The sequence below is a fragment of the Curcuma longa genome, chromosome 19 (assembly GCF_044706935.1).
Source record: "Curcuma longa cultivar G26 ecotype Majalengka, Jawa Barat chromosome 19, ITB_CL_G26_1.1, whole genome shotgun sequence".
NCBI lineage: Eukaryota > Viridiplantae > Streptophyta > Magnoliopsida > Zingiberales > Zingiberaceae > Curcuma > Curcuma longa.
This window is the reverse complement of record NC_133879.1, coordinates 2,367,771-2,385,323: the sequence shown is the minus strand read 5'-3', so window position 1 is coordinate 2,385,323 and position 17,553 is coordinate 2,367,771. Positions and strand designations below refer to the sequence as shown.

Sequence of the window (17,553 nt, the reverse complement as noted above, 5' to 3'; positions counted from 1 at the left end):
AAAAATAATTATGTATTTTACATGTGAGAATTAGGTGTCAAATTTCTTAGAACATATGTCTCCCCAGTGATCCAGTGCTATCATAAATTTTGATATTTAAGTAAAAAGTTTAAATTAGTTTTATATTTGTAGTTGATATATATATATATAATGTACATAAAATTAAATATATACATATGAAGATGATTTGGCACGATTAAGATCATGATTATATGATGGTTCAAGATCCATGAAGATTGAAGAAGGGTAGTATGAGATGTTTAGACCGATAGAATCGCTAGAGCAAGGTGAATAGTAATTTTTGATTTTATCCAATTTGATTGTATTTGTTTAATTGCCGTGTTCGTCTACAAAAGGTTAATGCAATAGAAATACAAATAAGCACGGAACAAGATGAGCACAAGAGACAAACCAATTTAACATGATTCAAAACCCGCGATTCCTACTCCACGACCTATCATCCTAACAAAATTATCATTAGCTTTTTCCTTACTAGATACCTTATGGAGGCAAAGAAACTTTTTACAACCCTGTTGTTGTACAAGCAATGCAACACAAAAACAAATATATAAATACAAATATGATCAAATGTAAATGAAACAATTTACAAATTAAATCTTTGTTTTAGATCATTGTCGGTTGCTTTGGAATCCTCCTAAGGTATGGAAATGCAGTATCACTTGTCTCTAAAACCCACAAGAATTGGCACCGAATATCTCTTTGAAATCTTTCTTTTATAAAGCATACTATTACTATTCATCACCATCAATTGATTGTTCCATTAAATTCGACCGTTAAACCTACAAAATGACTTATAACAATTTTAGTTTGATCATGAATAGTTGATTGTTACTGTTCATCAGTCGACTAATGCTTATCAATCGAGTCTTCACAGTCAAGTTTAGAACATTCTGTTTATTGCTATAGTATATCAATCAATAATTACTATTCATCAATTGCTTAATTTGGTATCCGTTGAGTGTAACAGTCAACTTTTAAATTTTCTATTTGCACCTATAGTATCATTAGTCCATTGATCAGGAGTAGTCAAGTTGATCAATTGAGTTTAAAACTTTCTGTTTGCTACAGTAATATTCAACTACATTGTTCATCAATCGGTTATTACTGTAGCAGAAACAATGTAGTAGAAACCCTAACCTTGAACACAATAGCAAACCCAAAACACCATAACAAATCTCAACACTATAATAAACCCTAAACACTATATCAAACCCTAAACACTGTTTACAATGCTGAAAAATTTTGTTCATGCCAAATACCTTTATACTAAAGGTTATGTCTCTGAAACTTCTTTATATGATTGATACAAGTCAACCCTGACTTACTAAGACGTTATCCACACCTAGTATCTAATTGAACTTACCCTACTAGGACTTTCTTTGCCTACCATCCGATCAACCTTGATCTGTTGGGACTTTTGGTTGCTTAGCATCCAATTAACCTTAACCTATCGAGACTTCCTTATTGTCTAGCATCCGGTCAACCTTGAACTGTCAGAACTTCCCGTCTCATGTCTAACATCTGATTAACCTTAACATGTTAGGACTTCACTTTTCTTGTATCTAACATCTGGTTCTCATGACCTGCTAGGATTTCCCTCATGCCCAATGTTTGGTCAACCTCGATCCATTTAGACTTCGCCCTTACCAACTCCCCATTGGACTTCAAATCACTAAATATCAGGTCAGCCATGATCTACATAGACTTCTTCACTATCACTATAAGAATATAGGGCTTCAGAGATGAAAAATTTCATCTCTAAAAGTTCTTTTTCCATCTCTAAAAAATATTTGAGATAAAATATTTCATTTTAAAAAATCCATTAGTGAAAGCCCTATAGTTAATCTTAAGATAGATATATTCCATCTCTAATTTCAAAAATGGATTGAAAAACTATTTATTAATATGCTTTTAATTTGATCAAATGAAATTGATTTTCAATATAAATTCTATTTCTATTTTTGTTTTGAATCAATCATAGTCTGTCTTAATTACATAATAAATATAATTTAAATATGTTTATAAATTTATTTATAATATTATTTATAAATTCATATATAAATTCTATCTCAAATTTTATTTTAAATCTGTCAATAATCTATCTCAAATAACAATCAAATATGATTTTAATCTATTTATAAATCTACTTATAATTTTATTTATAAATCTATATATAATTTTATTTTTAAATTTATCACTAAATTTAAATTAATTTTATTTTTACATTTCTTATCTACACAATACTTTATAAAAAAAAATAATCACACATTTCAACCAAACTAAAAATATTTAAAATAATTAATTTCTAATGCAAAAGTATCATACTATTAACATCGAAATAAATAAATATTCACATCATCCAAATATATTTAACTATTAATCAAAGATAAAGTAATTTAATCTTTATTTCATCTATCAAGACACTCATGGGGACCAAATTCTCCTGGATATAAATAATTTTGTATATCCCGCCTCTTGAATCATTTTATGAGCCATCTTCTTGAGATTTTCTTCTCTTTGTCTATCTTCATCGATAAAATTTTCTTCCCTCTGTCTATTTTCTATGATAACGAGTTCCAATTTATTTTTGTTTTCAATAATTTCTTCCTCCATCCTCTTGCTAGTAGCACACATGTCTTTAATTTCTTGAGATAATTCTTTGTTCTTCTCATTGGAGCACATTTCATTGGAACTTCCATTGTATGATCTTCTAAAGTATTGATTGTGTCCAAATCCATATACCCTTCCCTTACATGGGTCGCCCACCACATCACACCATGATTTGAGATTAAATGAAGGCTAAGTAGAGTGATCATCAATATTTTGTCTCTTTTTATATTGTTCATGTCCATATTACATTAGTTTATAAGCTGATTGGTTATCCATAAACTCTCTAGTACCTTGTTTTCTTTTATGCATTCGTTCAAAAATCTCAATTTCATCCACTTTTCATCCCAAATCCTTTTTCTACAATCATACATAATATATATCAATATAAAATAGAACAAATGAGATACATTGAATTTATATCTAAATATAAAAATTTAATAACTTTATGAGATGTATAAATTATTAGGATAAATGTGCACCATAAAAAATAGTTTATTAGCAAAGAATTTTAGTGACAAATAATTTTTATCGCTAATTAACATTAAATTTTATGATAAAATACTATTTTATCGCCAATTAATGATGAATTTTGCCATAAAAATAATTTAGTTGTGGAGTTAGCAACGTATAAATTTCGTCACTAAAATCATTGCTAAAATTATTTTTGTCACAAAAGTCGTTGCCATTTTTGGCGACGAATCATGGATTCGTCGCCATTTTTACGATGAATCATGGATTCATCGTAATTTGGCGATGAATCCGTGATTCATCGTAACTTTAATTTTGACCCTTTGTCAATATCAAAATTCAGGTTTGATTGAATGGTGCTACTTGCACATAAATCTGAGCTAAAAAATTAAATTTAAATTAATCAAGTTGAGTGATCTTTTATAGTAAATAACTAGTTAGAAATTTGCACGTAACTTGATTAACTTAGTGAATGCTGCTATCTTATGATAATCAGCTAGTATTTGTTGAAAAAAATTAAATCAAATATTGTATTAAAAATTTTTTAACTTAAAATTGTTTTTTATATATATTTAGAAAATTCTTTTTCATTACTTGGTTTCAACTTATTAAATATTTTTGAAATTTTATTTTTTAATTAATAAATATTTTTGAAAATTAAAAATAAACTTTGATTGAATAATTATTTGATTTTGGACTTAAACAATTATTAGCTACGCTCAAACCTCTATTGTTTTTTGATATATGCCAAAGGAGGAGAGAATGTAAAAGGTGAAGTTGACATAAAAGATTTTTAAAGTTAAGAGTTTTAAGAGTTGTTAAGGGGGAGAGATCGAATTAAAGGGAGTTGTTTCAAGACATCCCGAATAATGTTAAGGGGGCGAGATCGGATTAAAGGAGCTGAAAGTTTGGTTAAGTTCTTTAAAACTTATACAAAATACTAAGTTGTTTAAAACTTGTGCTTAACTTTAAACCAAAGTCTTTTTTTTCTTTTAACTTATCTTTAAATTAAGTTGTCATAATAAAAAAAAAGGAGATTGTTGGTGCAAGAAGTATTAGATAGTTGAACTTATATTTTGAAAATGGCAAAAGGTTTAAAGTTAAGGTTATGTTGTGATCTAACATGGCTTGATCTAGTGTGCAGGTAGCACAATCAGAAAAGACCTAACTGGAGGTTAGGCAAAGTAAAGTCCTAAGTTGAGCCTAGGTAAGGAAGTCTTGGCAGATCGATGACATCGGGCATGAATCCCTAGGGGTTGAGAACACTAGACAGGAAGTCTAGACGGGTTAAGAACGGAAGGTCTAGCAAAAAGTCCCAAGGGTCAAGATCAAGTTAAGCAAAAGACCAAACAGGTTGGGTGGACCAAGGTTTGACACTAGATAAACTCTCTCGAGTGAAGTTGTAAGAACACACTTTCTGAAAGAGAACAGTAGACATTAGTCCAACTAAAGGCTTCACGAGAGACCTGAAGTTAAGATCGAAGAGCTTGAAAAGCTATTAATCATAATAATTCTACTTGTTGTGCTAACTCTATAGTGTAGGAACACAAGATCAGAATCTGGCCAAAACAATGGATTCCAAGCTATCGAAAGGATTCCAAGCAGCCAGACAAGGATAATTCGCAGTCAAATAAAATTTCATCCAGTTCTGACCATATCAGCATTCCAAGGGCCTGGAAGGGTTCCAAGCACCCATAGATGGACAAAGAACAACAATGTCAGATCAGATCAGGTTAACCCAGAGCCACCCGGAAAGGATCTAAGCACACAGAATGATCTTTAAGATAGGCTTCAACCAGCAGCTTCAAAGGACAACTTTTGCTACTGCCTCATACTCTCGTCTCGCTCTAAAAACTTTGCACTCAAGCTTCAATGATGCAACAATGCCGCTACGAGCTCAAACGAGTCTAGCATTTGGTAATACTTCATTAGTTGCATTTCTCTCTATAATCATTCTTCTATTACTTAATTACTCTAAGGGTTGGTAAGATTATTACCAAACCCCATCATTGTAAAAGAAAGAAGCCTTCTTCTCTTTTGAGAAGAAGGTTAATAGTGATTGCCCATTGAAAGCAGTCAAACTAACTACATGCTTTGGAGTAGTAGCCACGAGGCTGCGAACTAATAAAACCATTATGTCTCATTTTATTCTGTTGTTACTTTCTGCTACACAACTTTGCTTTTGAATGAATTTCGAATGCATATGAAGTGCGATATTCAATCCCCCTTCTATCACACACTTGATCCTACAAGGACGAGGTGAGCTGATAGTATATTAGGGAAGCTTGAACTAAGTGCATGTCTAGGCTGGATAAAACTTATCGTACCTGATGCACCTAGCTAAATGAAATTAGCTGAAGCTAACTCATCATATTTTAAATTAGTTAAACTAAGATTTTGTATTAAGTTAGTTTGGGTGTTTATTTCTTTTATTGGCTTTGTCCTGTGCCTTGCCACAATCTAGAAGCTGGCTTAAGAAATGCTCACTTGACTAATCCAAAGTCAAATTTAAATTTGAATCTATCCCAAGGTTAAACATCCTTCCCAAATTAATATTAAATTAATCAAGTAAAATTTAAAAAATATCTCACAAAACTCATAAATACTACCATGTATTGAACACTCAATGAGTGAGGTGTAAGAATAATAAAATTATTAATTTATTTTAATTTTGTTCAAATATTAAATATGTTCATACATTTGGTATCAGCCGAGTATAAGTTTAGTAGAGTAGGATTTGCACTACTATTATTACATAATATTGTATTATTTAAAAATGGAACTAGCCTAGCCTAGGTATTATCAGATTTCATGCACTTATATTTAGACAATCTTTGCATTTCACAAATACTTAGGATTAACTGTTTATGTATTGAGTTATATGAGCGTGAGATGTTATGATTAAATCCTAGTTCTAGATATAGATTAGTGCATCAAAATGAACTAAGGTGTCTAAACCAAAATTGATTACTATGGTGATTAACTTTTAATTAGACTTAATGATTAATTGATATCATTTGAGTTAAAAAATAAGGGTTGGACATTTTGTTAAGGATTAATTTAGATGAATTATTATTTTTATTATATTTTCAAAATTTTCTTGCGATCAATCGAACGACATTTTTTTTTAATATTGTTTTCAAGTGTTAACTATGCATGTTTAATTTTCAAGCTTGTATGACTCTATGTTTGGTATTTCAATGTTAAACTTATGAATGTTTGGTTAAAACTATGCTTGGAATATTAGTTATATTTAGATGCTTATTTTAATTAACATATTTTCTACATTCCTTGCTTATTATAAATGCTTAGAGTCTTACATAATGCATTCACTTTTCCATTTTTACACGCAGTTTATTAATGCATTCACATGTCCAACTTATATACATTTATACGGTTCATTCATTAAAAATTCTCTTTGAAAATTATCTTGAAAATTATAATCAAAGATATTTTTTCCTAAAATTATTTTGAAATAACTTTGAAAATTTGTGTTGAAAATTAGTTTGAAAATTATTTTAACATCCTTTTTCAAATTATTTTCAAAGATATTTTTAATTACTTTGAATATTTTGAAAAATTATTTGTTCAAAATTATTTTAAAACTAGTTTTCAAAAATTATCTTGAAAATTTAGGTTATTTTTCAAAGCTTAATTGTCTATAAAATATTTTTATCTCCATTTCGATGTGTATCAAAACAGGAGAATATAGGTTTAGAGTTAAATTTTGAAAATGTTTTAGTTTGAAACTAGTGGAAAATTTTGATGGGTAATCTTTTCAAAACTTCAAGGGGAGAGTTTGAAAATATTTGAATATTTAAAGGGGTATTTTGGTTTTAATTTTTTTTAACTTTAAACTAAGTTGCTAGACGTTAAAAAGGAATAGATTATTGATGCAGGAAATACCAGATAATTAAACTTATTTTTTGATGTTGTCAAAGGGCTTAAAGTTAAGCTTTTGAGATATGATATGGGTGTTAAGTGTGTAGGTTACTTAATAGAAAAGTGTTAGTGGGTCAGGTGGATCGAATACTAGGCAACGGAAAAGTTTTAGTGGATCAAGTGGACTGGACACTAGTAGAGAAAGTTCAGATGGATTGACAAATCAAACATCTGATAGGACAGACTTGATGGGTCAATAGGACCTGACATCGAATCAATGGAAGCTCTAGTGAGTCAAAGGATCAGACGCTAAATAGAGAGAGCTTAAACAGGTCAACTAGATCTAATGTTTGGTAGGTAGGGAAGTAGGGTAAGTTCAGAGAGGTCCTTTTGAATGAAGGTTGTGAGGAGTTTTTTAGTTTGAAAATGGGGTAGTCCTTTTAGCTAGGTCTGACTAAGAAACCAATCCGTGTTTTGAAGTCGAGATTAGACAGTATTAATTCTCATAATTAGAAGCGTGAATTATTATATTATATTTTCTATTGTGCTAACTTTGTGTTATAGGAAAATCAAGTACGAGTGACCAAAAGGTAAGTGCGATCAATTGGACGGTTTGATCGATCGAAGAAATGGTTCGATCGATCAAAAAATCTGAGTTGGCAGTCTGTGTCAATGTGGCATCAGTTTCGCTCAAAAAACAAATGTGGCAAATACATCTATGGTGACATAGCTTCGATAAGCTCTAGGATGTTGATGTGGCATGGATATGGATCGATGAGATGACATGTGTCAAGAGATAAAGTTTGGAGAGATGACGTGGCAGAAGATAAGCCTAGGCAAATTGATGTGGCAAAGGGACAACAACACGAAATTGACATGGGAAGGATCAAGCGACTAGATGGTAATCGGGAGACCAGAAAAAAACTAGTCAACAAATGTATCTAGACAAAATGTTGACATGGAAGATGTTCGATCGACCAGAACTGTAGATCAATCAATCGAAAAATCGATCTAGATTAGTCTATCGAGACGGATAAATTGTGGATCGGACGATCGAATGGTTGGATCAGTCGACCGAAAAAGTTCTATAAAAAGGACTTTGAAGCATAGGTTCAGAACACAATTTCAATTCAAGTAATCATCAAGTGTTCAAGCAACTAAAGCTCTGCTCGTCTATATTCCGTTTCTCTTGACAACCTTCGTTGAGTTCTGAATCTCTATGTTGTTGATCATTTATTTCATTGTACTTTCATTACATTTCTAAAGAGATACAATAAAGTGTTATTGTACTCTCTCTTATTGGCTTCTTTGCCTCCAAAAAGTTTTCAAAAGGAGAGGATATAGAGGTGTCTATTTGGAAAGTGATCTACCTAACGGATTATAGGTTTTGGAGTAACAATCTTGGGGGATTGTGAATCCAATAAATAACTTGTACAATTTGTGTGTTTGTCTCTATTTTCATTGCATTTTGATTTGAAAAGAAAATACAAGTTTTAAATTATGAGCGATATTCACTCCCTCCCCCTATTGCACTTTTCAATTCTTTAGATATCTCAAAATTAAAATGTAAAAAAAAAAAAAGAAACAAAGTGAATTTATTTCTTTCTCATTGGAAGGGGCATCCAAAGAATTAGTAGGAGAAGTTCAAGCATCTATCTCCATATGTTGATTTTGTTATAGGTTTTGCAGAAGCATCCTCATCGTTATTATCTTCATATTATATAAGTTCAACAAAAAATATGGACATCACTCTTGTCATATAACAAATTCAGATGTTTCCTTAATTGTTGGAAAGGACGACCAAAAGAAGATATCTCAAAGTTAAAATATAGAGTTATCAAAGTAATTATTCCCTATGTTTGGAAAAGACGATCCAAGAAGAAAACATCAACAACTCATTATGTGTCTAGTGTTTCTCAGTGGAGGAGAATAATGCAAATAATGAATTATATTAGCATTAAAAAAGTAATAATTAAATAAAAAAATCAATAATTATTTGGTTCGGCAAAAAAGACATCTCTGATTTACTACTATTCTACCTTCCCACTTAACAATGTAAAAAAATACATTGACATAAAAATGATCAAAAAAATAAATCAATACTATTTGACTCAACTAAAATGGCATCTTGATTTCAAAACTGCTCTACCCTTCCATTTGTTGGTGTCAAGTTCTCTTCAATTGATGAGGAGGATGATATAATCAAAAATTTAATTTATTAAAAGTTATATGAGTTGTTAATTTTTATAATTAGTTGAAACTTTTTAAAAAGTTATTTTGTTTTTTATTTAAAAAATAGAATTTTTTTATTATTTTATAAAAAATAAGTCATGTCCTCAAACTAAAAAAGGATTATGATCCCATGCATTCTTCAAGTTTTGAGTTAATGTAGTTTGTAATTTTTTATTTTTAATGAGAATTGACAATTTTCCTCTAGGTGAGGATCCTATTCTTATTTGCTCTGCTATACTACATCAATTGATATCAAAATTTTCCTAGATGAGAATTGTATGTCTATCCTTCTGTTGTGTTGCATTAACATAATTGCTTAGTAACTTGAAGGAATCATGGTAGAAGACTTCCCTACATAATTTTTTTAATTAAAAAAGAAGTGAAAGAAAAAGCAAACCACACCATCTAGTAGCTTGAAATTACGTGCATCATTAATTTGTTGTATGATTGATGGGTGAAATGAACACCAAAGTCAAAATTCAAGCTCTGTTGGTCGGTCTGTCTGACGTTGACTTTGAAGTCAAACAGCTTGACTTTATATTTCGATGACTGCAAGCTTGCCTCCACTGCCGCCTCACCTCATTCACCGGAAATTTCAAAGAAATTAGCATAAAGATGATCAATGATGATATGCGCGTGGAAATTTCCATCAAGTACTTGTTTATTTATTCCTTCTGTAGAGGTGGGCAACACTGAGCATCTAGGATAATGACCACCCTCCCTTTCTGTCGCCACTACGTCATCGACATGTAATTATGTAAACGAAGAAAACGCTACAAGAACTGACCAACGAGAAGACTAACAAGTCTCCAGTAGCGATCGAATATATTAATAATATATATATAATAATATTGCTGGAGGTGGTGAAGTGCTTGAATCATGGCAGTAATTAAAACAAAATCTTTGTTACTTTTACATGAAACCAGGTCTCCGTACGACGAGTAGGCTATACAATTTTATTTTATCTCCTGCAGTAAAATAATCACTTACTTTGCAATTTAATTTGCGGTATACATAACCCCATAAACCCTAAACCCCTCCCTCCATGTGTGTGCTCCTGCTGCATGCCCTGGGTGCAACTGCAGATGCATGACGATCCATGCTGATACTTTGGCCGCCAAATCTAATATAATGTTTCTGGCATCTGTGTTCTCACCGTATAGCATTCACATCGTACGTAGACGTCCAGATCAATTTGAATATATCAGGCAACTAACGTTAGTCTTCATCACCACCAGAGATGTTTGGGATCTCTGCAATTATACAGATATTTCAGATGTATTCTAATGACACTATTTTTTTTAAAAAAAACTCTTCTATAATCATTATATTATCTAATTTGATTTGATAATGGTAGCAAAAGTTTATATATTACAATTGCATTAGCGTTTAGGCGAGACAACAGTAATAAATTGAAATATATACTACTATTAAAAGTAACAATGTTTAGACTAAACATTAACATTGTGATAAGTCTAGTATAACTATCTTTCAACTATTGGATAACCATATATATGATTTCACCAAGTGTGATAATACTTGAAGAAGTTGTAGGAGATATTAATGTTAAAGGATAGTTAGATCATTGGCGAAAATCACTTGCTATTTTTTAATCATGTTGAGTTTTCTTGAAGAATAATGTAAGTGATCGATCCTTAGACTTGCAGCTGTGAGGAGTATCTCATTTGTAAATCAATATACTTTAGTGGTCTAGAAATACATGTACATTTACCATTTAATATATTACTAACTTTATAAGGCAGGTACATAGTTAATATATATAAGATAATAACATAATTTCGATAGATGATCACTTAATGCATTTGTACATAGTATATAACAACAATGAGCATGGTCGACAACACTAATCATGGTCAACTGTTGATCAATTTTGAAAAATTGTGGCTCTTCTTCAATGAGCAGCATCTGTGTAATTCATGGTTCTTAGGTTGCCCATCGATGCCATTGGTCGATGATTGGATCTGGACTTGAATTAACAACAATCGACTCGTCAATGGCAAACTGGCTCTTTTCCTACTTGAAGAGAGGAGACTATTTGTTGGATTCAATGGGCTAGCTATTCTTTTTACCAATTAAGAAATTGACATCTCTTCACAAATTAACAAGACGCTCAACCCCAAAACTAAGTGGAATTATAACTATTCTTATAAATTTCGATAAGCTATCCATTCAGCTTCAAAGAATTAAAGCTCTATTCTATTTTCTCATTCAATAGTTCCTTCTCTTAATTCCACTTGAACACCAATACATTTAGCTCTGTATAATGTGTTCTTTGATCATTTAGCTCTGTCGCTTTCGTCTTGCTCAACTGATGGAACATATATATCGATATAGGTTTAGGAATTGAAAGTGTGAAACTAATTAAGAATATAATCGAGGGTGGGTCCAATTGTGTGTTTTAAGTTTACTTCGTGGACAATCAAGATGAGCTGAGTCATGACAATAATTCTGCAAGTGGGACAAATTCATTGACTTGCAAGCAAGCGATCAGTGGTCAACTTTGATGGAGAAAGTTTAAGGTCAGTCCACTGGAAATTTTGGGGACTTAGAAGTCATGGCATGAGAAATTGGGGTTGATGGCTACTGCCACGAACTCCAATTGGAACCACTTTCCAAACGTCAATTGTATTAATTAAACAGGAGGAGTCGCATTTTTGAAACGGTCAAATTAATTAATTATGGGTGGAGTTTTTTTTTAGTTTATTTTTGGATGGGCTCGATTGCTTTGTGGTTAAGTCGATTGACTAGACCTGAAGTTTTGGCATTGATTGGTCTAATTTCTTAGCGTTGGACCGAGTAAAATGGTTGAATTCAGCATTCGACATGCCAGCAATTAGTCAAGTGACAATGTGCTGATTCGTTTTACATTCTTCAAATTTGTTGGATATATATATATATATATATAGATTTGATATACTGCGCGACGAAAAAAACGCGACCCCATGCGCGATTGATCCACGCCGTCCACGCCCGATCGCGATCAACAGCAGCCGTCCAAAAATCGCGATTGCACAGTGTTTCTCCTCGGACCTTCGCCGCTTCCCGGCGTCCGTTCATCGTCGTCCGACCACCGATTGCCGCCGGACCGGACCCGTTGGAACCGCAACTCACCGGCGGTCCGGCGGGTGCCGGAGTCCGGCCCCGATTCGGCCGGAATCCGGCCGGATTCCGACCGAAATCACCGCCAGACGCTGGCGGCCGATTTCGGCCAGAATCCGGCCGGATTCCGGCGAAATCGGCCACCAGCGCATCTGCTCTGTTTCGGCCGGAATCCCGGTCGGATTCCGGCCCAATCTAGCCGGAATCCGGTGCCGATGTGTGCGCCGTCGAGTTGCGCTTCCAACGAGCCCGGGATGGTGGCCGGCGGTGACCGGACGGCGACGAACGGCGATGAACGCGGGGAGGTCCGGCGGTCGCACAGCGGGGTCGCGCGGGGGCGTCAGGCAGGATATCAGAGCTATATATATATATATATATATATATCATTTTTCAATAGGTGATTTAATTAGCCATATAAAATATATTAAATGAGATTATTTTTGTAAAAAATATTTTTTAAAGCATACAATCTACTTCGTTATTTAATCTTGATAGACTAATAAAATTATATTTGGATTAGATTTGATTTTTTTTTTAAAAAAAATAGTTGAGCATGTTTAATTTTGAGTAGTCCAAGGAACCGACAATAAATACCTAATCTAACGGATAAAAGCAAGCATTAAACTAAGAATCGGTCAAATTCATTCCTCGTTCAATTCTCAATATTGTATCTAATTTTGAGTCGATCCGTTGCCAACATATATATGTGATTAGTCTTCAGCTTTAACTTATTGCTCTTGAGAGCCTAATTAGCAATCACTTATCATGCAAGGAACTTTTAAAATGACTTGTAGTAGGAAACAATTTTAAACAAATGTAGATTAGGAATTGGATTAATCATAAGTAATTAGGTATTAACATAAAGTGGATAGTTTGAAATGGTCTATTCAACAAATATGAATCACAAATATTAGACGACTCCATGACATGATATGATCTTGACTTGACGCACTTGAATCAAACACAAGACTCGCCTGGTTCAACGATCCATTATTTGTTTCAGCTATTCAAGGCAATGAAGTAGACATCTATATTCCTTTTCAAACTCTGTAATTTCCCATAAAAGAAAAAAGAAAAATTCTTTTTCTAATTATAAAAATAATTGTCCTCGTGTATATATCATATCCACATTGCTATCATTTACTCTTGACTTAGTCAAATTAACTTGTGCATGTAACGACGAAGCTAAGGTGATCAAACAGATGGACTGCTGATCAAATCTCTTAATATTTAGAGGCATTTGTGATGAAGAATGAATAGGTAATGAGTATTCATTCGTGAAATATAATACATAGAGAGTGGTTTTTGATTATCTTTAGTTAGAAAAATAGTTTTGTATAAATATTTTTTAAAATTTATTTTAATGGCATATTCTATTCTACTAGTTATGGATTAAAATAATTAATATATCCATTCGGCCTAATCGACTCAACCAATATACTTGATCAATCTTAACCGATTGAGTTGATTACTTTCGTTTAGATCATCCACCTATTTGCATTAACTACTCCAACTTGCTTGTCCAATCTGACTAACCTAATTATAACAATTTTAATAAATCAACTTTTTTACCTGATTATTCGATGCATCTCACTTAGTTAGGCGAATGTGTTATATGAAAATAAAAATAAATTAAAAATTAATAATCATAAAATAATTATTTTTGATTTAAAATAGAATTTAAAATAGAATAATTATTCTATAATATTTATAAAAATTAAAAGCTACCATATAAAAAATTCATATTTCTTATAAATTTTATTAAATATGAATTTTTTTTGTCAATAAAATAAATAAATAAACCATCGACTAAACCTAAGAATAATTATTCTATAATATTTATAAAAATTAAAAGGTTGAAAATAAAAAAAGATTTTTAAAAATTATCAAAACAACCTCCTATAATTTTCTACTCAAAACATATATTTCTACGCAAAGATGGAGCTGCATATGAAGCCCAAGCTGTCCTAGCTATAATCCAACCAAATTATTTTTTTATTATTATCTATATAAATTTTATTAAATATGAATTTTTTTAATAAAATAAATAAATAAACGAATTGGATCATGGAAGAAGAAGGTGCTGAATTAAAATCGAATTGGGATAGAATAAAATACATCAGGTAGGTAGGCACGAAGATAAAAATTATATATATTGATCCAAATTGAGGTTGATTTAGATTTGATTTAATTAAGTTATGGTTAAATTAAGTTTAATTTAATTAAATTGATTTGATTGATTTAAAATGAGTTAGAAATTTTTTAAGAAAATATATATTTTTTCTTTCTTTTCTTTATTCTCTTCCACGAATGCAATCTCACTCCCACCGTCTCACACGCAAGCTTCTACGTGCTCTTCTGATCTTCTCCTCCCTTCTTCCTATTTTTTCTTCTCAATCGTAACTTAATTATTTTTTTCTCTCCAAAAATAGTTCTCTTTTCTTCTTCCTTTTCTCAATAGTAACAACCCTCCTTCTTCCCTTTCTTTTATTATTTTCTATCCTATCCACAACAATCTTAGTCCTTCTTCCTCTCTAACGAGAATATATCTTATTTTATCTTTTTTTTATTATTGAAACTAGTTGAGATCATTAAAAAATGATAAGACTTCTATTTTCTTTTACTTTCATCATTGTAGTTATTTTATTATTTATTTTTTCTCTTAATTAAGTAATTCCTGTTATTATGTTTGATTTATCTTGTGATCTTTGGAGTCTTCAACTAAATATCAAGTGGAAAGAATAAGTCACCATAATAATTAAATTTATTTAATAAAAGAATTGACTATTACTTATTTATTTATTTGATTATTATTAGTTTTACGTATTAACTTGAATTATTTTAAAATGGAGCATAAAACCTTCTCAAACTCTAATTGCTAGAATCGTCTCTAATTCTACAATCCACTTTGAAATTATTTTATATAAAACATCATCATCTTAAAGTTATTTTGTATAAAACAATGACACTTTGGAACTCTTTTATATAAAATAATAGCATTTGGAAGTTATTTTGTAAGAAATAATTGCGTCAAAATGAAAGTGGCTTAGAGATATTTTGACCAAACCCGAGATAAAATATTTTTAAATTGGAGCTGCCTAATCTTGTTTTGATTAAAATTGAGTTAAAATTATTTCAGTATAATTTAATTCTATCTAAGACGGTGTTCTTTTATATAAAACAGCTCTAGAAGCGCGTAGGAATAATAAAAAAAATATTCTTTTGATTTTCTTCGTTATTGAAATAACCAAATCCATCGTGCTTTTGAAAATATTTTGTGGAAATTAGTTTGAAACATAAATCATGCATGACTCCAAGGTCTTCTAATTCTCCTTGGGTCCCACGCAACAGCGCGTGGGCCACAGGTTGTTAGGTGTCCATATCTCAGTTTATTATTTTTTTATTTTCGTGATTAACTAATTTATTTTTCTCATTCATGGAAGAATTGGATATATAAAGGCAAGTCCCTTCTTCTCTGCTTCGGCATGAAGAGGCGGCAATAAGAAGAGAGCACAACACCAACGAGAAACAAAGAAAGAAAGAATGGAGAGAAGCGAATCCCCGATCGATCTTCCCGGCTTCCGATTTCACCCCACGGAGGAGGAGCTGCTGGATTTCTACCTGAGGCAGATGGCTCATGGCAGGAAGCTCAACTTCGATATCATCGGCACTCTCAATATCTACCTTCATGAACCATGGGAACTTCCTGGTTCGTGATTCTCGAATTGACTTCCAAATTCAGAGCCACGTAGTAAATCTTCTTCTGTTTTGTGAAGTTCATGTTTTGATCACCGAACAGGTTTGGCGAAGATAGGGGAGAGGGAGTGGTACTTCTTCGTGCCGAGGGACCGCCGGAGCAGCAACGGCGGCCGGCCCAACCGGACCACAGAGCGCGGGTTCTGGAAAGCCACGGGGTCCGACCGGCCGATCCGGAGGGCATCCGAGCCTCGGCGCGTCCTCGGGGTGAAGAAGACGTTAGTTTTCTACCGTGGGCGTGCCCCGCGCGGCACCAAGACAGATTGGGTCATGAACGAGTACCGCCTGCCGGAGAGTAGCACCGGCGCCGGCGACATGCCTCTCAAGGTAACGGAAATCGACTAGCTAACACACACCGTCACGAACCATTTCGATCTCGTTTTAGGAAAGATTTAACTCGTATTAATTACGAATGCAGGAGGACATAGTCCTGTGCAAGGTATACAGGAAAGCTACATCGCTGAAGGAATTGGAACAGAGAGCGAAAATGGAGGATGTGAAGGCCTCACCGGCCCACATATCCATGACTACGACAGACAACACATCCCACTCCGACCAAGACAACCAGCTGCAGAGCCCGCTGGATCCGTTCCGTTGCGGTGTCAAGGAGATGAAAGAAGAGGCGCTGAAAGATTTCGAGGTGACTTCATCATCATCCTCGCTGCCCTCGACCTCGGTTGTGAGGCCGACGATGCTTCCGGAGCTCCAGGTCCCGAAGATGGATCTGGAGTGGATGCAGGATCCTTTCTTGACGCAGCTACGGAGCCCATGGATGGACCTCTGGTCTCCTAATTATGCCAACATCCTTAACTACTAGTTCTCCATCTGTCATAATTAGTCAACAACAGCGTCTGTGACAAGTGCGTGCTGGAATTGCTGAGTATGATTCGGCATGATCCAGGATAGTTTCCCACTTGTATGGTGGCATTTGTATCGTTCCTCGAATTACCTCTTGTTCAAACAGAAGATGGCACCATTGCCCCTTTTAGGGATCGCCTGGGTTTGAATTTTTTTTTTTTTTCGTGCACCATTTGCCCCTTTTAAGTTTTAAGGATGCATCGATGCATCTTTCCGCCACTTAAACTTGGCCTAACATTTTTATAAAAGAGATCCCATTAGCCGACTGAATTTTTTCCTATTCTAGTTGCCAAGTCTAATACAACCGACTGAAATACCCTATTAGACTTTACTGGTCTTTGTACTCGCTTACAACCTATCATAAGCCTTTTGTAAGGTTCACGATTTAAGCCAATCAGTAAATATGATTTGGGTACCTCCAAAAATCTTAAAGCTTCAGTAACCAAATCCTAGATAACCTATTTACATCCGTGTAATAACAATACCTAGTTCACATGATGGAAATTTGTTTTCTGAGTAAGAATTCAAAACCTATGAACTCAATAAAAGAAAACATGCGCAAGATTTAGTTATATTGAGAATTGTACCAAAATAGTCCCCAAGGCA

At 33.1% G+C, this 17,553-nt stretch overlaps 1 protein-coding gene and 1 pseudogene across 2 annotated transcripts; one reads left to right on the top strand and one right to left on the bottom strand.

Moving 5' to 3' along the window:
• Window positions 1–2,401: 2,401 nt before the first annotated feature.
• Window positions 2,402–3,097, bottom strand: LOC141812421 (uncharacterized; annotated as a pseudogene).
• A 12,711-nt stretch (window positions 3,098–15,808) lies between these two features.
• Window positions 15,809–17,057, top strand: LOC141812538 (NAC domain-containing protein 22-like). 2 transcript variants are annotated; one of them, XM_074700530.1, is made up of 3 exons: window positions 15,809–16,042; window positions 16,133–16,416; window positions 16,508–17,057. In XM_074700530.1, exons 1-3 carry the CDS (start codon window positions 15,877–15,879, stop codon window positions 16,904–16,906), a joined length of 849 nt encoding a protein of 282 aa, XP_074556631.1. In that variant the 5' UTR covers window positions 15,809–15,876; the 3' UTR covers window positions 16,907–17,057. The 2 variants fall into 2 exon arrangements, with proteins under 2 accessions (XP_074556631.1, XP_074556632.1); XM_074700531.1 differs by having other exon boundaries at window positions 15,893–16,042; window positions 16,110–16,416.
• Window positions 17,058–17,553: the final 496 nt, after the last annotated feature.